The following is a 14,235-nucleotide window of genomic DNA, read 5'->3' as shown; positions in this document are numbered from 1 at the left end:
AGTTCTTGCACGTTTGAAAAATGCCAACAGTCAGTTTTATAGCATTTGATTTCACAGTTTTTAGGGCACCTTATATCCTTCATAAGTCATAGCCGTCATCCAGGAATGTGTGAAATTCAGAGCTGAGGCAGCAATCAAAGAAAAAGTCAACCTACAAGACAGAACAACGCAAGCTATTGATAAAGACTATATTGTAAAAAAATTGAAAGCACACAGTGATTGCTAATTCTTGACTTCAGTCAACGTGGTCAGTAGTTCTAGTACTCGGCACTTCTCTTGCCCTTCTCATGTTCCAATAGTTGTGCAATTAGTCTTTGTAAAAGGCCTCCTATATGTTATCTTTAATTTGTAGTAGGAGACAACTGTGGTAGACAGGTCAAGATTTGGTCCTTCAAATGCACTTACGTTCCTAACTGCTTTTTGTTTTCGGTTTTTGTGACCTGCCTTTGATGTCATTTAAAGAAAGAGCTTAGTCTCAATAAATTGTAGATATTCAGACAGAGCCATGGGCAAAGGGAATCTATGAAGTTTTCCTTAACCTCCTACAGTTCAGTTAATGTATAAACAGAAATCCTGTGCCGCAGGGATTTCTTACTCCTTCTGAGAGCTGGTGGCACCCCAAAGAAAGGATGCACGAGAAGACAGTGCTGTGGCTTTCTTCTCCTCTCTTATTCCTGACAGTAGAGGAAGATATCTGGACTGCCTTGGGGAAGTAAGTGAATCTCAGAGGGATGGGAAGAAAGAGGCAGACAGAGAGTAGACACCCAGAAGCTTTAAGAGGCATTTTGTTTTGGAAGTCCAAAAAATGGTATTTTGTTTTTGTGGGAAGTCTTTATACTACATTCAGTATGAGAGTGCAATGCCTGATGGAGGCCAGTTTTACTGTTCTCGTTCGAAGAACCACAAAGATCTAGGGCGCTTAGATTTTATAATTTTTTTTCCCTGGATTTCAGCACCACGCATTCCATGCTTACAGTGTAATTAGATATACCTCCAGTGGTGAAACACCACTGTTGGGCTGTAGTAAGAATTAGCTTTAGATATTTATCTCCCAGTATATGTGAGGTGATTCCTGAAAATCAGTGTTCTTCAAACATGACCTACTAATTCAGTTACATCATGTGACTGACAGTGTTCTAGTCTGAGGGCGGTACAACGCTCTTTGGGAGCTTCCCAGACTCTTATCTGAATCCTCTAGGAGTTATCTATATTAGAGTTAAAGCTCTTGTCAGTCAAAGAAACCACAGATTGAAAAGGCACAGAGGTGTGAATTACCCTCTGAGGCAGAGACATTACCTTGGTCATTGGTAAGGAAACTTACATTATCTGGTTCATGCCAGCCAGAGAATTTTGGCTAATCTACCATCTTTCGTAAGCACTAAATTTGTAGAAAATATGGTAAGTGCAATTGCTTGTGTCATTCATAATTCACCTCAAGCTTCATAATAGGTTTAGACTGAGGTGTTATTAGAAATGAACTCAGCCCACAATATTCCTAGGCTTTGATGTTTGAGAGGCTACAACCTCCTATGCTGTGTATATAGTCATTAACTTCATTTGAGCAGGAGCTTGAGAAAATATTTTCTATAGGCAAATGACTTTTAGTTATATCTCAAGTTACACTCTTTCAAAGAATGTGTAAAAGTCCAGGCAGTGTCCTGCACTGCCATCTTTACTGATTAGGTTAGTGGTGCATTTTTAATATATTAATTACACCGTGACATGGAACAAGAAAAGTACATTTTTTTAATATATATTAGTTTATGTTATTATTTCATCATATTTGCTGTAACACATAGGCAGAAGCAACATGGGGCTACATTTCAGTAGCCACTGTGCAAACACAGAGAATATCTGTCCACGAATGCTTACTGCTTCGAGGTATGATTTGTAGGGAGGAATATTATCTTCTCCTGTGTCAGCTTAAAGAATCAGAAAAAAACAGCAAGCTCCCAAGGCCCATGGATAGACAACAAATAGGATTAAAAAATTAGAAACTATGTGCAAGCTTTGAATAGGCTAAGTGGAGAAATACGACTTTCTCATTAATGTTAAAATATTATTGTAAAAGTATGGCTCATAGTCATCCCCTTCCATGGAAAAGCACTATCATAATACCTGCTCTGCCCCAGTTAAAACTTCTTGTGGCTCTGTTAGCTGTCCAGAGGAAAAGCAGAGCGCAGGCCTGTGCACCCAGTTTTGTGGTTTCATTAGGAAATGAACAAGCAAGGTACAAATTTTCTTCTGGCAATCATTGAGAAAAATAGGGTGCAGATTTAATGTGGAAACATGGACCCTCTAAGAAATGTTCAATGCAGCTTCTCCTCCATGAAGTTCATTCATTCAGAATTTATCGCTTGTGGTGTTTGTCGGGTTGTTGGAAAAGAGCCCTCCCCTCCTGCTGCACCGACCTGGGGGGCTGCAGGGCTGGGGCTCTCACAGCTTCTCACGCCTCTCTCCGGCTGCCGTTTCTGTTGCCCGGGGGTGTTTTCCTCTTCTTAACTCTGTTCTCCCAGAGGCACTACCACCATCGCTGATGGGCTCGGCCTTGGCCAGCGGCGGGTCCGTCCTGGAGCCGGCTGGCATTGGCTCTGTCGGACATGGGGGAAGAAGCTTCCAGCAGCTTCTCACAGGAGCCAGCCCTGCAGCCCCCCGCTACCAACACCTGGCCACACAAACCCAACATGAAAGTGCTTTCAGTGAAAGGAAAGAAAATATAAATTGAATCACCAGAGCTTGCAGAATAATAATTCCTGATAGGGGGAAAAAAGTATTCAAAACAGTAAAGCTAACAAAAGCACTCAGATCTAGAGAAGATACTGTAATTGGGGAAACCTGGGTGAAAGTACTAAAGCAGCAGGAAAGCTGAATTGATTTTGGGGAGCTGTATAATACAGGGGAAGATTGGCAGACATATTATATACTAGGAAAACGCCTGCTGTGCACAAGGAAGAAATGCCTCCTTTATATATTGTCCTTTGATATTTTTAAGATTCTTGATGAGATAAGGTTATCCTTCTGGCTGCAATGAGTTTCTGTGGATTTGGCTATTACACAAAGCTTTCAAAGGAAGATCCTTAATCACCTTTACATTATCCTGGTATTTTCTAGAAAGAGATTTAACAAATTTTTGCATGAAGAGTAATTCAGCTTAAAGTTTAAACTGATTAAGTATGATGCTCCTTTCAGTTTCCAGTAATTTAAAACAAAATGGTACTAGGAATAAATAATAGTAACAACTTTAAAATAAACTGTAGTACATCTACTGTTTATTAACTGAAGAAGCTTGGGAAGCTGTTCCCTCCAACTTCCATAGCTTTGTCCCAGATAATATAGTGAGAGCGCTAAAAGAACTTTTGTTGTTAAATATTGAACCCACTGCGACACGTAGTTTTTGACATTCTCACCTTAGCACTGCCATGATTAAAGGGTGTTGAGCACACCTCCTTTCAGGGAAGCCTCCTCACACACGACTACGCAAATGCATGTCCAGTGCTTCCAGTGGGAATCACAGAGCATAGCACTCCCCCTTTAGAGATGGAAAAAGCACAGGCATATAGAAAATTATACACTGCCTTGGAGAACTACAGCACGGTATTGCTGGAGTACAAATGATGTCTATGACGCGTTGTACAGAGGGATTGTAATCTTTTCTTTTAAAAACAGAATTAGTTTAAAAGTCAAAAACTGTGGTTATCCAGTCTCTGCTGCATTGTGCAATATTTTTAAAAAAATAAGTTATCAAAAACTGTGTTGGCATCCCAAAGGTGTCAATCTTATACAAAACTTTGATTTTATTAAATCAGGTCCTGATGTAGTACTGATTTAAGGAGAAGGATTTACGTTATTGAATTACTAATATCATGTCATACCATGTAGATGCTTCTTGATGGTTTCTTTTCCAATCTAATGTCTAGACCAAAGATCAAAGGAATATTTTGACATGGAAAATGGTAATGAAAAGAGTGTCCCTTACCATTTCAGAGGAGGAGGCTGGTGACGTGAGATGATGATGGTCTAGGAGTATTGTTCTTGTCTTTTCCACTCCTTTTCTCCACTATTTCTGTCTCTTCTCCCATTTTCTCTCACGGTTTGTGACATTTTTCCTTCCAGTGATTCTGGATGGTTAAGGTTTTTTTCTCTGTCTGTTTATGGAGTTCATCAGTACTCCAGTTTAAAATCTGGAGCCTTTTTTGATATATGATATACACCATGGCTGCCTGATTTTCTTTTGATGGCTTAAAAATCTGCATCCGTATTAGCAGATAATGTAGCTGAATAGGAGTAGATTTACATCAGTTAGTGCTGAGGACCCAACATCCCTGTTATTCATGTTTCTGGGAGTTTTAACTCACACTAGACCCATTCTGGCCGCCTGGACTGAATGCCCATGAGCAGCTGGAGTACTGAAGTGTGAGACAATTGTCTGGTGCAGGTTCATCCGAAAGAAGTTGGGTTCATGTACTCTTGAGCCCACTCCACAATGTGAACCAAGGGCGACAACAAGGAGGTTTGCTTCAAAACCATGCTTTGGATCCGAACTCAAACACCAGTATAGACATATGATAGGTTTCAGGAAAACACTCCAAATGTGTTTCTAATTTTGCAGCCTCAAAATTCTGATATTTCCTTGTTTCTTTCACGCACTATTCACTTTCTTCACCTTGTGTGTATATAATTATCCACTGACTTTTTCCTGGAGCAATTCACAGGTGTAGAGTAGGCAAAAGATGCTACCATAATAATTTGATGTCCCCTTTCATTTGCATTTACAAAGGATAGCAGGATATCATGGAATTGTGAAATCCACTTGGGAGGAGAGAAGTCCCTGGTTATTCAAGCATTTACGTGTTTCTTGCAGCTGAGACTAATTCAGCAGAATATGGGAGACTTTGTCCTCTTCTTAACCAAATATAGTGACACACTGCTTTGAGAGAGAATAATAAGTCATTTGGGACTTTGTATTTCAGTGTACTACTACTTGTGAACTGGCTGTGATATTTTCTGTGTGGATAGCTGTTATATTTTCAAGCTTTGTATTATTTTGTAGAACTTTTTAAAAACTGTTTTCTTTGCCTCATTGGGAATCACTCTTCTTTGTTACTAGGATGTTTGGCATCAATAGTGAAATGTTAGAACATTGCTCATTTTGATAACAATAAACTCCTCACAATTTGTTATGAGACCTGTTATTTTTAATCTTCTCCACAATAGCAAAAGTAAGACTATAAAAAGAAATGGCCAATGTTGACCTATACAGCTCAGTAGAAGAATGTATGAAAAATGTTTTTTTTAAAGGTGAAGACTGAAGTCTCTGCATTTCGCAGTCAGCGGTGATGATCTATCTTCTCTTCTATAAACAAACAGAAATACATTTGATAACTAGTTTTAGAGATCATCACCATCAATTGTAGATTTCCAGGAAGAATTCAGTTTATTGTTGCTTTTTTAATTAGCTGAACCGTGTAATGCTGGTTTTAAAACTGTTGAAAGCAGGCTTCTGGCTGCTGCACAAACGAAAGCAATCCAGTGTCTCATTTACATTCCTCTCCTGGTGTCTGCAGCAGATCTATAAATAGAATAGGCTACACACAGAAATTTATTATTGCAGCTGATAGCAATTTTCTTTTGCAAAGGTGTCTGGAGGCATTATTCATGAGATTCGTTCTGGTAGACTCTCCAGCTGAGTTCCTCGCTCCCCAGAACTGCGGGTGGTCAGTTTAGAAACACACTAATCAACTGCTATGCACAAAGACTGTCACAAGACTTACTTATTTCCCTCTTTTAAAAAATACAGGAGTTCTCTCAGCTCCAGATTATTTTCTCTAACCTGATTGCATGGATATTATAAGCAGTGAACAGATTTTTAGAAATCACATGTGTTTGACATTTTATCACTGAACAACCTAATGATTATGCTGTTATCTGGAAAAACATAATGACTGTGGTTTGATACAGCTCACATCATGTCTTCTGCATTCATACCCACAGGCACATGTGACCTTATCAAGTATAAGACAGACATGTTTCTGTTCAGTACTGAGGATGTGTGCTAACCACATGAGCTGACCTCTCTAGCTGTCATCTAATTTCAGTCATAAAACAAGGGGAAGGTCAAATAAGGCCTTTAAGGAAATTATATTTAGAATAAGGGAGAGATGGGAGTGTCTTACACTCCTGCTTTTCCTATCTGATTTTGGTTTTCCTACCATATCTGCCATTGTACTCTCTTTGTATACTAAAAAAAAGATAATTCATACAAACAGAATATGCACATTTCTAAACATTTGTTGTTATCATGCCTCAAGACTGATTACACTTATTTTTTCCGTTGCCTATTCTAATATTCTTTCTATGACTGAGAGCACAAGATATATGAAAGCAGAGATATTACCTGTTTATTCTGGTTCAATTCAATATAATCACTTCTGTAAGTATTCATATTTCAGTTTTTCCTTCCATCCTACTGTAAGATGTAGAAGAGCTGTTTTTCTGTAGTAGTTATTTCAACTATGTTATGAAAGTAGCAGCACAAATAACGAGTGAGACATTAGAAAAGTCACATAACTTACCGCGAAAGGAAAGATAAATTAAAATATAAAATTAAACCCAAAAGAACCTGTCAGCTCAAGTCACCCATAAACCATTCTGGCATCTCTAATGCCAGATACACAAGCAAAAAAAAAAAAAAAGTTAAGAGAATAAAGGCAAAGAAGTATATTACAACCATAAGTCAAATGTCACTGATTTTCTGTGAGTGTAAAACCCATCCTGTTTTTTTAAGTGCAGTTTGGTACTTATACAATTTTTTTTGTTTTTAATTTAAATTTGTCAGTGATGCAGAAAATTGGTTTTGTGAATGCCCTAAACTCTACTCTGGAAAACTCTGCCAGTTCGCGACTTGTGATGAAAATCCATGTGGAAACGGTGCTACGTGTTTTCCAAAGTCCCGGCGAGATGCTGTTTGCCTTTGTCCATACGGAAGATCTGGCATCCTCTGCAGTGATGGTAAGAACTATATTCTTTTTTCATTGGTCATAGTTTCTATCATTCGTAGAAGCTGCGGTAAGAAACAAGTCAAATACTTTGAAGGCAAAACACTGAAAGTGGCCACCTCGCCACCTACAAACACAGGCCAAAATCCAGTCACAAGCCAAGAAAATCTGAGCTGAGAATCCCCCCGCATCTTGGTTCATAAAAGTGGCAGCCAGAGAGAGGGAGAGAGGGATCACAGAAGCTGAAAGTAGAGAAGCTAGGAAATACCAGTAGTGTCCGATGTTGAGAAAAGCTCTCTCTTGAGAGAGAGATTTGACTGAGAGCTCCTTTGGAGAAATTAATTTCTCCTGTAGTTTGATTTTTTACTCTGCTTAGGGAAGCATTACTTTGTACATTTTGTAAATAAAAGGAGTGTACAAACAATACTTTCTGGATTGTAAAAATACGACCAAGTGCTAAAATTTGATTCATTTCTCAGGTCAAAAAGAGGAAAAAATTAAAATTTACCAAGTGCTTTGCTATGTAACAGGAGACAGAATGAAGGGAAATTAATAAAGCTAAGTAAATAGGTCATTTTGACTAATACTATCAAACGAAGGGCTTTTATTCCTCAAGCACTGATTATAATGATTGTTCTAGGTCAGAAATTCCTGTGTGTGAACATCCAAGGTATTCTTTTCCCCTAACACTCAATGTAGCAAGAAGTACTGACTGAAAAATTTGCGTGTAGAAAATAATCACTGGTTCTGAGCTGATTCAGCAGTGCATATGAAGTGTCTTTTTTAATAAATATTAAGCAATGTTCAGGTCAGATCAAAGTCTACCTTGTCTTTTTCTTCATATCACTTACGTCTTTACCTCTTATTTAAAATCTTAATTTCCAAAATTTTCAGTAGATGAATGTTTATGTTTTGTCCATGTTTTCATCTAACCCTGATAATCGATAGCCAATAGCAAATATGTAGGCAAGCGTATGAAATGTGTGATACTTCCTTGGAAATCTTCCTTAACTTGCAGTAGCACAAGACACGGGGGCTTCATGAGCCGGGGCTGATATCTGGGTCAGCTCTTGATAGATTTCTTTTCTTTCATGCACTTCTCTAATTGGTCTTTGAGTCCATGTAAACTTGATATACAACATCCTGTGGCAAAGAGCTCCAGAGCTTAAGCATATAGCTTGCGCAGAAGTACTTCCATTTGTTTGTTTAACTGCGCCAATTGCTAATGACATTAATGCCTCAAGCTTCTGTGCTAGAACGGGTGTTTCAGTGTTGTTCCCTGTTTTATGAATGTTTCCCTTTTCACCTTCTCCATGCCTCTCCTGGTTTTATATAAATACTTATTATAACCCTCCCAAAATTATTTCCGAATAGTCCAAGTTGACTGGGGACGCCAGCCATGCTGGTTTTTCAGTCATCCAGGCTGCCTTTCTTTGTCCCTTCTCAGTTCCACTGCATCCTCTTTAATGAGGGCCCGGAGCTGACCGCAGTGTTCAAGGTGTGATAATGCCGCTGCTTTATACGGTGGTGCTAGTCATTTTTCTGGCTTACTTCCTCTCCTTTTCTTAACCATTTCTTCCATTCTGTTTCTTTCAATGAGTACAGTGACATTTTCATGAAACCGCTTATTAAAACTCCTAACGCCTCTTTCTTTGAATGCTGATGGCGAGTTCGGAGCCCACCATTCTGTATCTAAGGCTGGGATACTTTCTGTAAGCTACTTCAGTTTACACCTGCCAACACCGAGAATCAGCTAATGCTTTTTCCCTGTAGTCGTTCAATGAGGCTCTTCCACAGCTCTTTGTAGTTAGCTGTCTCTAAATTGAGAGTCTGAGTAAAAATGGAGAAAGCCTAAATTGAGAGAAAGTACACAGATTTGTTAGTTGGATTAGAATACACAGTTGAAGGCTGTGAAAGCACACAAAGAATGAAAATTTACTGAGTGGAAAGGGAAAACTCTGGATCATTGCTGTAAGCAAGCAAAATAGGGAAGAACACCCAGCTTCGTAGGACAGAGTATAAATCTAGGGTCAATAAGCCCACAACGTAAAAAAATTACAAAAATATGAAAACTTATTTTATTGAACTGTGTCTTAGGAGTTTAGAAGGAATAGAAATAAACTGAGCACAGACAGAAGTCTTGTTAAGCTAGACTTTCACTGAAACTTAAAAAGAGCTGCAAAAGGCCTTTTTATCACATACACTAAAAGTGAACAAAGAGGGGAGAAACCGCCACAATGCAATGAAGGCTGGGTGCAGCCTTAGGGGTAGCCCTAGCAGCAGCAAGGCCATACATTTGGTGAACTATTTGAAGATAATGATAGATTGCCTAATTACAACGGTAGAACAATGTGAATTGTATTAGAAACAGAAGAAAAATTTAATTGTTTACTATAACAAAATGAGTGGCCCAGATAATAAATTTATTAGAAAGAAGTGGTCCACAGATTTAAAGTCTAGGTGCACACATTTTTAACACATCATGTCCCATTTAAGATATACAATAATATTCTCTCTACTATTAAGATTAGTAACCAAGTGCATGCTACTTTGTGTCTGAAACACTGAAGAACCTGTTTCTCCTAAATGCTTATCAAGTAATAGTTGGTCTTCGTCAACAGCAAATGTGCAAGATGTTACAGTGATTATTTGATAAAATGAAAAGGTATGGACCAAATAGAACTGCGGATTTCATGCCAGCATTGCTGCTCCAACCAATGGAGATTATTTACAAAAGACAAAGTAAGGATAAATAAAGATGTGGACAGGGCCACAAATGAGCCCAATGCTACAGGTCTTGCCCATATCAGAGCTCCAGTTGCCATCTGTTAAGAGTTGGAAGTCACAATAAGAACAATACCAATCTCTACAAATATGTAAGAAAAAGTGATAATAAAACTATTGTCACTATTAAATGAAAAACAAAAACAAAAACAAAAACCTGGAACCAAAATGCTTGGCATGACGAGTTAAAAATACATCATTTTATGGGGAATGCACAACATTCTAAAAGTGACAAAACTATAATGCTGCCATAAATACGACAAATGAGGCAAAAATTTAAGGACAGATAGTAATTTCTGTTAGACAAACCTATATAAATATGGAAAAACAGACAAGCTCCTGGGACTAACAAGAACTATTCTTCCTTTTCTGAAGCACATGGAGCATACTGCAGTCTAAGCAGGCTGGGAACAATTGCTCTGCCTTTATCTTAGTTACTTTATGCTTGTTTCAGACATCAAGAAAAGCTTCCTAAAAGCATGTCCGTTTTTCCAAATATATATAGTAAAATGCCTTCTCTCTCACTACATATCTTTCCTGGCTTTTACCACTAGATGACCATGTTTTTATGACTGCAAGTTGACCATTATATATTGAAATCTCTCTCAAGAAGCTACATAGCTAAGGCGTAATGGGCCAGCAGGGACGGGGATGATAACGTAAGTTAAAAGAAAGGACAGGCTGCGCTGATCAGGCGAAGGACGTGGCCGGACAAGCATACGGACCGGCCAGCTGCTTACATGAGACTGACCCCCTCTGTCCCTGTATCCCCCTGGTTTTTCCACATTTGTTCCTCCTCAGATCACCTAATTCCCTCCTTCTCCCGACCGTCGGTTCCTCCCTCAAACATCCATAAATCCTGTGCTATTCCAACACGCTTTTCACCCGCGTCCCACAAGGCGTCCCATGCCCCTCTCGCCAAAAGGCGCTCCGGCGTCGGCTCGTCGTGGTGGGTGTCACACGCGGACACGGGCTGAGGGTCTCCCGGGACAGCCCGGCAGGGTCCGGACAGGGCGTCCCTTCCTCCGAGCCCTTCCCCGGGGTGTCCGCCCGCCTTGGAGCTCGGTGCTCCCCGGGGACGGTGCGGAAGGAGCTGGGCTGGGCTGAGGGGTCCAGGGCTGGGAGGACCCAGAGCATTCTCCAACGGTGCTATGAACATGTTTTTCTCTAAAATGCTTTTTAAAATACTTATATTTGATTTTTCTACTTTTAAAAATTGGCCAGGAAGGCATATCAACAACTCATTATGGAAGCAAGTGAGGATTAGGTTAGCGCTAGAACTGCCTGTCATCTGGGGACATTTGTCATTTCATAGGATCTAAGACTTAAATGAAATCTGTGGTGCTTGCTTGATCCAAAGAGAAAGCTTGAGTTCAGCCCATTAGAGGCATGTCCATATCCCCATACTTCAACTCTTTTAAAATGAAGAATTCTAGTGATACGAATATAAATGTGGCCAAATCACTATTGTTAACATGAAATAAAAGTAAAATAGTTTTAATGACCCTAAACTATTAAAAATACTATTGTTGTATCTCACCAAAGTAAGCAGAGTTTAGGACACTGTTCTTGTACCTCAAAAAAAAAAAAGTTGTTTCATTGTTACTATGTCTGTAATCAACCTTTATTTCTTTTTTATATATTTTTTAACACTTTTAACACTTTTTTTTAACACTTTTAACACTTTAACACTAAGTACAGACTGGGCCATTCCCTGGTTGGCACAGGAAGCTGATAAGATCTGTAAAATATAAGGCCAGTACGTTGGAAATATCTGAGTGTAGGAAATTTTGATAAGTATGATGCAGAAATTTTAAAGAGGAAATATCAGAGTATCATTGTACATTGTGATGGCCTCTTAAATGTGAGTGAAGCAGAAATGGTTCATTCACCAGGAATGGAAATGAACACCTGGACTTCTAAACTCTTGATGTGGTTGTTAATTACATGTTACACCAGAAACTGGGCCCTTCTGGGAAGCTGTTGGTCATAATATGAAGCATTTTGTTAAGCCAGGAATCAAGAGCCAATGCTTTGTAAGCTCCAAGGTAAATTTAAAAGGAGAAGGATTTCAAAGGAAATGTGCATTGCTAAGATGAGTAATTGTGTCAATTTAGACCAAATTCAGTGGTTTAGTTTCACTGTGTGTTTCACATATGTACATATGTGACAACATAAAACGGAGTCCGAACTGTGATATTGTATTTAATAAACATGCACCGAAAAGGGCCATTCACAGCAATCTGTAAGTATGTTCCTTGAAACATTTCTGAGCAACATTTATGGTAATGCTTCACAGTCCAAAGGATTCCAGCAGGTTTTCTGTAGGATGTATTCCCCCCATGTATAAAATTCATTTCAGAGTACTGAAGTGGGAAGTGACTTGCTCTGTAGAGTGAAAATCAGCCTGCCAGTGAATTGCTTCTCTGCAGCTATGTTTGGCACACAATGTCACCTTCAGAGTTGTTTGGGTCTGCAGACTAAATCGTGCAGGTCGGTGACAGCAGATGCCCAAAGGGAATTTCCTCAGATAAAAAAAACCTGCATCGCAAGGTTTCTGGTCAGTGGTAAAAGACTTTGGGGAATGCTGATCAGGGTTGCTCTTCTTCCTGTTCAAGAGAATTTATTTTCTGGGTCATTTGCTTTTAGCTGGGCCTTAGTTTTCCCCTCCCCTCCAATGTGAGGAATGTCATAAAAATTGTCCAGAACACACATAGGCACAGTCACGCACTATTAATGTCACTGCTCTATTACCAGTTTTTCAGATTCATATTTTCATCCTTGAGCAGTGAAATGACTTTTACTATTTCAAATCTCAGCTTCCAGTCAGAACTACAAGTTACTGGTCCACGTGACTACAGAAACAACCTGCGCTAATAGGGCACGTGGGCTCCATGACTGCCGATACCACAAGACAAATCAAAGGAATACCCAGGTGTTTACTGGGGGTGTGGAGGGGCAGGCTTACACCTCAGTTACCCGTTGTGCGGATCACCAACTCCTCACACAGTAGTCTTCCAGACGTCAAGAGTCTCGTGCTACCACCTCGAACTCTGGGCTGGCACCCCACCGCCCCACAGCTCCAGCACCCCTTCCCTTCTCCGGCACTTCCCGGAGTGTCTGGTGAGGAAAGAAAACAGCTTGAATGTAGAACGAGCAAAACGTGAACTAAACACACAGGAGCGGGCAATTCCACCGCGTTGTAAGTTAAGCAAGAGGGGCAGAAGACCAGCTTGGCTGAACAGGGAACTTCTCGTGGGGCTCAGGAGGAAGAAGAAACCGTGTGGTCTCTGGAAGTGAGGACAGGCTTCGCGGGACGAGTACAGAGCTGTGGTTCGTTTATGCAGGGAGAAGACAAGAAAGGCCAAAGCTCAATTAGATTTTAAACTGGCCAGTGTTGTTTCAGAAAATAAGAGCTTTTTCAAGTATGTTCGTGCAAGAGGAGGTCTAAAGAAAACATTGGACCAATACTGGTTGAAGGTGGCCATCTGACTAATAAGGATGAAGAAGAAGCAGAGGCATTCAATGCATTTTTTGCCTCAGTCATTAATAATACCGATAGACCCTGGGCTGCCTGGTCCCCCGTGTCAGAGGACCACGAGTGTGGGAGCAGTGAATTTTCATTTGTGGACACTGAAGTTGTAGGGGAGCAGCTGTCTCAGCTGAAAGCTCACAAGCCCATGGGGCCTGATGGGGTTCTCCCTAGGGTTCTGAAGGAGCCAGCGGGTGCTCTGGCAGCTCCCCCTCTGTCATTTACCAAAGGGCTTCGGAGTCCGGGCAGGTCCCTGCTGACTGGAAGCTAGCCAGTGTTACTTCAGTCCGCAGAAAGGGCATGAGGGAAGACCCAGGGAACTACAGGGTTCCCCAGTCGAGTCCATTTTGCCCGTGACAGTAACTGGTGAATGATCTCTCCCTGTCCTTATCTCGACCCACGAGCCTTTCGTTCTATTTTCTCTCCCCTGTCCAGCTGAGGAGGGGAATGATAGAGCGGCTTTGGTGGGCACCTGGTGTCCAGCTGCGGTCAACCCACCCCCGCTTGGAAGACTGGAATATACAGTGCCTGGTAGTAATCTCCATTCCCTTTTCAGTATTGTCTTTGCAAATAGGTGAGCTGGTTGTTAGGGAGAACTGAATAATACTCACCCCACAGTGTATATGGCTGGTGATCCTGGAGGCAGACACTGAGCTGATAACTGTTCACACTTAGTCAATGATAATATAAAAAAGTGGATTATCTGGTTGTAATTCTTTAGCCTGAATTCTTCATCTCTTTCTATCCCTTCCAGCTGTCTTGTTTTTTGCAGTGTATTGTAAAGCTGTGGTTCAAGAAGTATTGGCAGTGAACGCTGAAAGGAACATTAATTTTAACTCAACAGAAAATTCAAAGATAATGAAACCATTATTCTCTTTCTTCTTTGCACTTTATTCTCTCCTCTTCATTAAGATTTTTCTTCAA

The 14,235-nt window shown here is 40.2% G+C and overlaps 1 protein-coding gene across 1 annotated transcript in view; it reads left to right on the top strand.

The window, feature by feature from the left end:
• Positions 1-14,235, top strand: part of EYS (eyes shut homolog) — a 940,845-nt gene that overhangs the window by 881,216 nt on the left and 45,394 nt on the right. Inside the window, exon 42 of the mRNA XM_049818234.1 lies at positions 6,836-7,008. Coding sequence (XP_049674191.1) covers positions 6,836-7,008 — 173 coding nt within the window. The remainder of the gene's footprint in view (positions 1-6,835; positions 7,009-14,235) is intronic.

Source organism: Accipiter gentilis, chromosome 15 (genome assembly GCF_929443795.1).
Source record: "Accipiter gentilis chromosome 15, bAccGen1.1, whole genome shotgun sequence".
NCBI lineage: Eukaryota > Metazoa > Chordata > Aves > Accipitriformes > Accipitridae > Astur > Astur gentilis.
The sequence above is the reverse complement of the archived record's forward strand: the minus strand, read 5'-3'. Positions and strand labels throughout refer to the sequence as shown.